At 35.0% G+C, this 9615-nt stretch overlaps 2 protein-coding genes across 2 annotated transcripts; one reads left to right on the top strand and one right to left on the bottom strand.

Annotated features, from left to right (window-relative positions):
* Positions 1-223: 223 nt before the first annotated feature.
* On the bottom strand, positions 224-1323 carry slirp (SRA stem-loop interacting RNA binding protein). Its single transcript, XM_065248770.2, has 4 exons — positions 1181-1323; positions 883-941; positions 689-796; positions 224-437 (listed from the first exon to the last, which is right to left on the bottom strand). The coding sequence occupies exons 1-4, from the start codon at positions 1311-1313 to the stop codon at positions 369-371; spliced, it is 369 nt and encodes a 122-aa protein (XP_065104842.1). The 5' UTR covers positions 1314-1323; the 3' UTR covers positions 224-368.
* A 265-nt stretch (positions 1324-1588) lies between these two features.
* On the top strand, positions 1589-8729 carry alkbh1 (alkB homolog 1, histone H2A dioxygenase). The gene is made up of 6 exons (XM_065248757.2): positions 1589-1744; positions 1972-2080; positions 2333-2495; positions 3663-3753; positions 5979-6172; positions 7813-8729. Exons 1-6 carry the CDS (start codon positions 1604-1606, stop codon positions 8258-8260), a joined length of 1146 nt encoding a protein of 381 aa, XP_065104829.1. The 5' UTR covers positions 1589-1603; the 3' UTR covers positions 8261-8729.
* The last annotated feature ends 886 nt before the right edge of the window (positions 8730-9615 follow it).

Below are 9615 nucleotides of genomic sequence, written 5' to 3'. Positions count from 1 at the left end.
TTAATCTTTCTCTTTAAGGTTTAGAGAAATAAAGTGATAGCCTTATAGCAATGGCTTGGAGGGATCATCAAAGATGCAGATGAACTTCTAGAAATAGACAAACTTAACGCTGATATATAAACTAAACTGTCCGTAAAAACACTCAAATTTTTACATAATGTGTAAATGTAATAGGCTGATCATCCCCCCCCCCCCAAAAAATATATGAAATTAAAACAAAATGTTTCTATCAAAAATGCTTGGGTTTAATCCAGGTTTTTTATACAATACAAATCGATGCTTAATGAAGAGACATTCACAATAAATATCAGTTCCATATTACGGACGACACAATACTTGACACTGTATGGTTTACACTTTAGGCATTTTCAGCTCTCTTCTGCTTCCTTGTTTGGTTTTCTTCCAATGAATGCTTTTCTGTTTCTTTGTACCTGGAGCTGCAATAAAACAAAATCATAAACCTAAAATCTTTCTACAGATGTTTAAACATCATCAACACATATCAGAAACACCTTTAATCATTTTTGCTGGTTAATTTACAATGTGAAGAGCTATGTATTTATTTTCATGTTTATTGATGTTTTTTAATTTTTTATAAACATAAGATAAGAACATGGCTACTCAACTGGCTCACTACACTTGAATTTTGAATTTCTTGTTGATTTTCTTGATGTTTTTTTTTACTCACCTTTGCTCCTTCGATGATGTGTGGATCCTTTTGAAGTGCATTCTGGAGTCCCTCTTCTGAGTTGAATCCTATCCAACAAAACCCCCTATGAAAACCTGTTTCTTTATCCTGTAAGACAATAAAACAGTACGACAAGCTTATCTCAACACTGTGTTTATTCACCTAGAATTAAAAGATCAAAACTCAATACTTACGAAGGGCAGAAGACATTTCTTCACCTGGCCGAACTGTCCAAAATACTCCTTCATTTCCTCTAAAACAGAACACATTGCAATAACATTATAAGATACAGCCATTGATGACAAAGCTAAAAAATTTATTATACTTATAAGACAATTATTTGATCAAAAAATTGGCTTAACAGACACCATAACACATTGAGCATGAAAGGCAATGCTTTAATGACAACGTACGCTAAATAACTAATAACAATAAATTAACGTAAGTACTAGTCAACAGTAATTTTATTCAAACTATACTGTCTATACTTACTCGTCGCGATCGTCCACGGCACTTTCGATACAAAAACCTCAAACACCTTCTTGCCTCCTGCTGCCGCTGCCATGTTTCGTCCTTGGCGAATGGAGTTACCCCTGACCCCAATCACGTGACAAGAACAAACCATGCAGTTCTGCGTAAAACATCAAGTACCGCGAGAGAGATTCGAAAGCATAGCTGTAGAATCGCTCTCGCGGTATTTCTATGTCATATGCCGTTTAGTCTGCGCAGCGCTGCATGATCTCACATGTATCTAACATAATTGAGGATATATGCTGTATAATAAACGCACTTTAAATATCCATAATCAATATTGCTTACGTTTATAATCATTATTTAATTTGTATATAGCAGAAATTGCCTTTAAATCGAAATGTCAATGTGTACTGTTGACGTCAGGAGTTGAAAGTTCAAACGATGACGGCAAAGATGGCGGCCTCCATAGTGGAGCATGGAGAAGATGCTTTTAGGAAAATATTTAAGTTTTATAAGAGGAGAAGTCCTCCTCCAGACTTCAGTGAAGTCATTAATTTCTCCAAACCACTACACAGTGACAAGGTAAGTCATTTGCACTCAAGAGACCCAACGCGCCAGAAAGGTTTATTAATTAACCCCATATCAACCTAAGATAATATGCTTCATTAGTATGACATAATTACTTGCAAACAAAGCATGTGCTACTGAAACACATAATATTTGGAGTTACTTAACAGTTTTACTTATTTTACTATTTTACTTAGCATATCTTTACTCTGTCATTTTATGTTTGTCTACTTTGCAATAAGGTGTTTGCTTGTGAACTTAACTCCAGCCCTATAAGTGAGGAAGAAGTTTCCAAAGTGGGTCTTCAACCAGTAAAAGACTGGAGAGCCTTTGGTCTGCATGGATATCCAGGTGTGTGATTGGCCAGCAACAGTTTCTGTTTTGAAATGTTTTGTACTGTGGACTATTCATTTGGTGGCAGTAGCATTCAGGAAATAACAAATTTTTTGTAAAAGAAAATTTGGCTGTTGTATTGCGTAATCATCATAGTTGTTTTTCTTTGTTTAAGATTCCTGTATATGTTATGAAGTCTTTCTCCCTGCATGTTGTTTTTCTGTTTCTTTCAGATTAATTTACATAAAAGTTTTCAATGTTGGATTTCAGGGTTCATCTTTATATCCAACCCGTTCCTGCCTGGTTCTCAGCAGTATTGGACAAAGCAATGTCTGAAGAACTATCCACAGAAACCAAATGTGTGTAATCTGGATATGCATATGTCAACTGCAGAGACCGAAAACATTTGGGAGAAAAGCATAGATGCCATTCAGTAAGTTATTTTGAATATTATAGGATTTTTGTCCATGTTTTTGAGGATTATGATGTTTTAGTGTTAGCCTAATTTAGTGCTGTCTGTACATTCTGTAGTCAAATCTCATAATGTATAAAACTTATGTTATATATAACATATATGTGACCATGGCCCACAAAACCAGTCATAAGGGTCAATTTTTAATATTGAGATTTATACATCATCTAAAAGCTGAATAAATATTTGGCTGAGGTACAATTATTTGAAAATCTGGAATTTGAAGGTGCAAAAATATCAACATTTTTAGAAAATATTGGCTTTAAAGAGTAACTAAACCCCAAACCAACTTTTTTTAGTTAATGATCTGTAAGAATGATGCTTTATTAGTGCTGTTCATTGATTTTAGTACGTTTTTTGACATTTGGATATAAAGTGTTTCAATACTACAATATATGGTGTAAAAACGTCTGAGTGCTGCCCTCTTGAGGTTGAACGGTGGCTACTGCAGTTGAATTTTCCTATTGGATATTGGGTCCAAGAAATGACTCGTGACGTATAAGGTTCAAGCTCACCACGCCCTTGTTACGATCTCACCACACACTTGGTACAGCTTAGTTCGTCCCCTCTATCTCCGTTGGGATCTGCCCACTTTTTCTGCATTTTTCAAATATTGCAGTGGGTGGAGTCAGGCTCTGACCAGGGGTTTAGTTACGCTTTAAAGTTGTCCAAATAAAATCCTTAGCTCCGCATCCACTCACAAAATAAAGTTTTGATATTTTTACTGTAGGAAATGTACAAAATATCTTCATGGAACATGATCTATACATAATAAATATTTGGCACAAAATAAAAATCTATAATTCACATATAAATCTAAGTCTAATTTCCCTAAAACAGTGCAAAGTGCAAAACTAAAACAGTATTTTGATATTACTGAATATTCTGTGGTTGGCTTAGTCTGTATTATCAGTGTTTCTTTATAAATTGTGTAATATTTTAAATAGCTACATCTGTGCTCCACACTGTCACGTTGAAGTTACCTTCCCCAAAGACACTGTATTTGTGGTGGTAATAACACCAATATGTTCGATTTGAGAAATTGCACTATGTTAACTCTCTTTATCATCAAAGGTTTGTGCAGCTGTAATGTGCGTGATCTGTTTCTCACTTTTTGAATTATTGCAGAAGAAAAGGCTCTGGGAAAAGAGAGCCCAAGACTCTTCTAGAAAAGCTACGCTGGGTGACTCTTGGTTACCACTATGATTGGAACTCCAAGGTAACTGCAGTTGCTTTTTGTAATTGAGTTTAAATTTGATTATACTTATATACATGTATGATTAGTCAGTTTTATAATTTATCTGTAGATATTTATATGCATTTTTTATTTGCTTACTTGCAAAGTCTGCAGACAGAGTTAAATACATAGCAAAATCTCTTTACGGAAGTCACGCCATTAGGCGGCCATGTTTACAGTTATTTTAGTCATGCAAGTCATGTTTTATCTACTTAAATAGGGAATACAGATATCTCAAATTATTTACGTTTCTGCATTTGGCAGATGCTTTTATCCAAAGCGACTTGCAGTGTATTACATGGTATACATTTTTTATCAGTATTTGCGTTTCCTGGGTTTGAGCTATTAACTTTTAACACAATGCTATGAAATTTCTATACAGGAACACAAAATCACAATTAAACACAATATTATCTGACATCAACCGTACCATAACTTTTGGTTCTCAAGCTCAAATTGCACAAAATTTTTTTTGAGGTCGTTTAAGCCAACACTGCTCCAAGCTCCACGCACTTTACCAACCCCTTTACTCTGGCCCTGTCCCAAATGGCACACTTCATGTGGACTTTCGGTCTCGTGGCCTTAAATTGCGCGTGCTCGCTTAGTCTACTAGTCCGTAGGGTGTCCTATCTGTCATTTTGTCATTTGGGACAGGGCCCAAGTCCTTGCGAAAGAGCAATCAGATGATGGATGGGAGAAGTTCAGACCACTTTTTTTTCCCATTTCCGGCGTGACGCTCGAGTCCGTCCCAAAATACGACTCTGGTGAGACCTCGTGGCCTCACGTCAAGGGTCCCTAAGGTCTGCCCTGTCATCAAAGTGTGACCCCTCTTTCAGAGAATCATCAGTCGTTATCGATTAATGATTGGTTCTTTTACTGAAAGGCGGGACTTCCATAGCCAGAGCGACTATGTTTAGCTTTCTATTGTCCACTATTTATAGTAATGGGAATACTCAATCTTTGTTAAAGGGGACAGAGAATGAAAAACCATTTTTACCTTGTCTTTGTTGAATAATGGTTGTCTACCCGCATTCACAAACATACAAAAAGTGCTAGACATGCTAAACATCTCAGTCTCATAGAAATTCCTCTTTTAGAAATGTCAGCCAGAAATCGGCCCAATCTGAAAAACTGATGCTTATGACATCACAGGCATCTCACTGCCCCTCCACTTTAAAATAATTGGCTACATTTTTTGAGTGGCAGAAATGTCAGCCAATCAGTAATGAGATTACAAGTTAAGCCAGTAGGGGGAGCCAAATAGGTGCAAAACCACTTGTTTAAAATCCCCCACCCTAATAGAGCTATCTGAGAAGGTTTTTAGGAAGCTTCTAAGGCATTACAGACCAAAACAAAAAAATGTTTGTCTACATGTCACATCACAGAACAAGGATAAATACCCTGTTCAATTATTCTATGTCACCTTTAATAGTCAGATATATAGTGTTGCTATAGAAAACAGTCAACATTCAAAAATAATGGACTGGAAAAGGCAATTGCTGACCAATTGAAATCAAGTAATCCAGAGACCTATTTAATATATATCATAATAATATCATCACCTGTTTGTTTAACCTTTCATGTTTAACAGAATAATCATTTTCTTTGGCTTGCCGCGGAGCCTTTGTTTTTTCAGGAACATCTCACACCGTGATCTTATTAGCATTATTTGCTTCTTTCAGGACATTTCATCTTTAATTGTACAGGCCTCATGTCTGCCTGTCTCGTTTATATGCTAATTACATAAAAGTGTTTAGTCTTCTGTCCTATTAAATCAGTCAGGAGGTGCACACCGGATTCATTAGCTCTGATCTTAGTTTGACACCGGCGAACGTCTGACAACGGCAATCAGTGAATTTTAAGCAGAGACTCTTTCCTCCTCTCTTAAGTAGAATTGAAGGCTGAGGCGTTTACTCGGATCAGTCACATTACTCGATACTTGAGCTCTTTGGAGAGGTTGTGCTCGTATGATTATCCATAGATTATACAACCTACTGTGAAACCATAGAGCAAATTGAAGTACACTTACAAAAACTCTTTATCTGTTATTTTTTAAGTGAAAAAATGTAGAAAAAGCATTCCTATAGCTGGTTGCATAAACTGATTAGACTAGTGTTGCAAAAGTCTTTAATGTCTTGAAGCAGTGTACTGTATTATAATGAAGTATGCAAGGTGGAATATAGTTAATATATTTACTTCTGTTGCAGACTTACTCTCCTGACCACTACACTCCCTTTCCCGCTGAACTTCACTCGCTGTCCCACAAAGTAGCAGCAGCCTGTGGCTTTCCTGGCTTTAATGCAGAGGCGGGCATTCTCAACTATTACCGATCTGATTCGTCGCTTGGAATCCATGTTGATGAATCAGAGCTTGACCACACCCAACCACTGCTCTCTTTCAGGTGATGATTTTTGTTAATCAAATTTGTACTCTACTGAAATGCTGAGATTTCCATATCCAATCGGTGTAATAGTTCCAGTACTGAGGCAGAACTGTAGTGACGTTTTTAACACGGTTAAATAAACCAAACAGTTTAACTAAATTTTATTTAACTAAGCTCGTGACATTTGTAGGATTGTTATTCCCAGATAACCACTCAAAACAAATAACACATAGTAACCCAGATGCTGCAAATCATTATGACAGGTACAGTTTAATATTACACAAAATGTGTATGTGTATATATATATATATATATATATATATATATATATATATATGAAGAGTTTGGTTCCAAAACGCAATAAATCCATTTTGACAAATTTCGGTAAAAACGTGTTTTCTATACCAAGAAAGTGACAAGATGAAAACCACTATTTTCTGTTACAAACTTTCACATAGCATCTTTAGGTTATAAAAACATAAGAAATTCAAATCCATAACTTGATTTTCAAAGATTTATTATAAAAACTAATTATTTTTTCCACAAAATGCAATAAATCCATGACAGTTTTTTATTTCAAAATGCTATAAATCTATTAAATCAATGTATAAATGTGCATTCATCTTTACCATTTTATATTTATTTAGTTGACTAGTGGTATACAATGATTAAAAAATAAACATTAATGGCATTAACCAAAACACTTACTTTGTTATATTAAGAACACATTGCTGCGGTTATATTTGACGTCGTCTCTTTACATTTTCACAGCGATCAGCTGTAAAATGTTTTGGTCCCGCTCGATTTTCGTTGACTTTGAGTAAAATAATGTAAAGTTTTCATAAGATCCTCTGGGGTCAATGTTTTAGTACGAGAGAAGCTTGATGCTGTCTGGAGAACAAGCAGCCGAGTGCCTCTCGCGGAAATTATTAGATGTTGATGGCTTACGTTTCTTTCCCGTCACAGAAAACCATCACAGGTTTAGCAATGCTATTAAAGTATTATTTTGTTTTGTTTGTTGATCACGAAGTACAAAGTAGATGAGGAAAATTAGGATTCCGTGTACTCAGCGCGCCGCCATGTTTGTTTACATTGCGTGAATGGTCCGCTGTAATATCAGGAATGGATTTATTGCGTTCTGTAAAAAAGGAGGAGTGGCGTTTGTCGCATTTTGGGAACAAAGGGAGAAAAGATGACAGAATATCACGGCGGGTATTGGATTTTGCGTAAAATTAATTATTTACTTTTAACTACTGACCTAATATAATACTGATTTTGGCAGTAACTCATTTTTTTCAAAAATGGCGTTTATTGCGTTTTGGAACCAAACTCTTCATATATATATATATATATATATATATATATATATATATATATATATATATATATATATATATATATATATATATATATATATATATATATATATATATATATATGAAGAGTTTGGTGTTATTGAAGAGGCAACCGGGTGTTATTGCTAAATAACCTCTGCTTCCTGTCAGGTCCTGATGACTCTGTTGGTGGTTACTGCTTTATATGTCCTTCTTGAATTAACAAGTCTTGTGCATTTTAACTGCTAATTTGTAACACAAACAAGTTTAAATGTATTACCAGTAATGCTATAATATGCCCTATTGTCACTGTCACATTCATAGTTTTGGACAGACTGCCGTCTACCTGTTGGGCGGGGCTAAGAGGGAGGACCCCCCCACTGCCATGTTCATGCAAAGTGGTGACATAATGGTGATGTCAGGACCCAGTCGCCTGCTTTATCACGCAGTACCCTGCATTGTTCCCGCCCCTGCTGAAAACATGCTGCCACCCTGCCTAAATGAAAGACTGAATGGGGAGGCGCAGGATGATGACATCATTCAGAGTGTATCAAAGGACGATTGGAAGGTTTGCTCCTGGTACTTACAGACATCTCGGGTGAATGTGACTGTTAGACAGGTACTGGCTTCCGGTCAGACGTTCCCCAAAATGGAGTCACTGTGCGGGACAGATTACACATCTGAAGATAACAGTCAAAAACCAGAGGAAGAGGATGAAACTGGAACAAATAAGAAGAGGAAAACTGAATCAGGCTATGAGCGAGATTCCTAACATGCCTGTTTTGTTTATTGCTTTGAGGACAATATTGAATTATAGCTTTTGTTTTATTTATGTAAAATGCACCTGCTATTAAACTTTATCTTGAAAATTATGCAATGCTTTATGGTTCTGGTCCATCTAATTTGCTTGGACACGAAGCATTCTACACTGTAAAAAAATGCTAAATGAAGTTAAAACGTTGGTTTTGCAAGCCAATTCACTCTACTATTTAAGGTTTGACTTGTAAGTTGACCTAACTTATAAAAACAAGTTGAAATTGTTTAACTTAATTTATGTTAAAGTAACATAAAAATATGTGTTGATTTAACATATTTTATACAGTGAATGCTGAAATGTATTGAAATAAAATAGGAAATTAAGATGCTTTTATCCAAACCGACATGTGTACCACAATTCAGGGTATTCATTGAACCCATGACCTTTGCACTGCTAATACAATGCACTACCGGTTAAGCTACAGAAACCCTATATGGGTGATTCTCACGAAAACTTGGTTTTAAAAATGTCAAGCATGAAAATGTAAAAATTGCTTAAATTTACTTTTTTTCCCACCAGACATTGAAAACAAAGTCTGGAGTAAATGGGAACATTAATTTAAACACTTTTACTTATCATTTAACACTTTTTGTAACATAATTTAAAAAATTTGTCCTAAAAAATCTCATTACCGCAACAGTCAGAAAACATCAACACTGACATATTTTCAAAATGACATGACAAACCTGAAAGAACATAATTTGGAGATTCTGCACATGCATTTAAAATCTAAGTATTATGCTTCTATTAATTAAATTAACATTTAATAAGCATCTGTTGCGGTAATGATAATCAAAATGTCGTGTAAGCATTCTGACAAGACAATATTTCAAATTAACTGTAAAAAAAAAATGATCTTACCTGGTAGCCATCTTGAAGTAACTGGTCCATGTGCTTGGTCACTCAAAATTAAACTTTATTAAAAATCTATATGTGTGCTTAAACTGTTCTCAAAAAGTGTTGCGGAGGATGAGAACATCAGGCATGGACACATAATTTTCCTAATTTTTCTTCATTATTATTATACATGAATATTCAGGAAATATTTTTTCTGTCATCTAAAGTAGTCTAGCAAAACATCCATTTATTTTTTTTCTAAATATTTTTGTGTTAATTTGATTAAATTACAACATAACGCATGTTCAAACACAGCCGGACACATTGCGGTAATGAGAATTTCAGCAGAAAATGAGATAAAATTGACAAATTATAAATTCTTATTTTGAAATCACACATTGTGCAAGGTAGAACACAGTATTGTGTTAATTCTGATGCTTTTTAATATTACTATATTACACATTTTATAGCTA

The sequence above is a fragment of the Paramisgurnus dabryanus genome, chromosome 17, assembly GCF_030506205.2.
Source record: "Paramisgurnus dabryanus chromosome 17, PD_genome_1.1, whole genome shotgun sequence".
NCBI lineage: Eukaryota > Metazoa > Chordata > Actinopteri > Cypriniformes > Cobitidae > Paramisgurnus > Paramisgurnus dabryanus.
The sequence above is the reverse complement of the archived record's forward strand: the minus strand, read 5'-3'. Positions and strand labels throughout refer to the sequence as shown.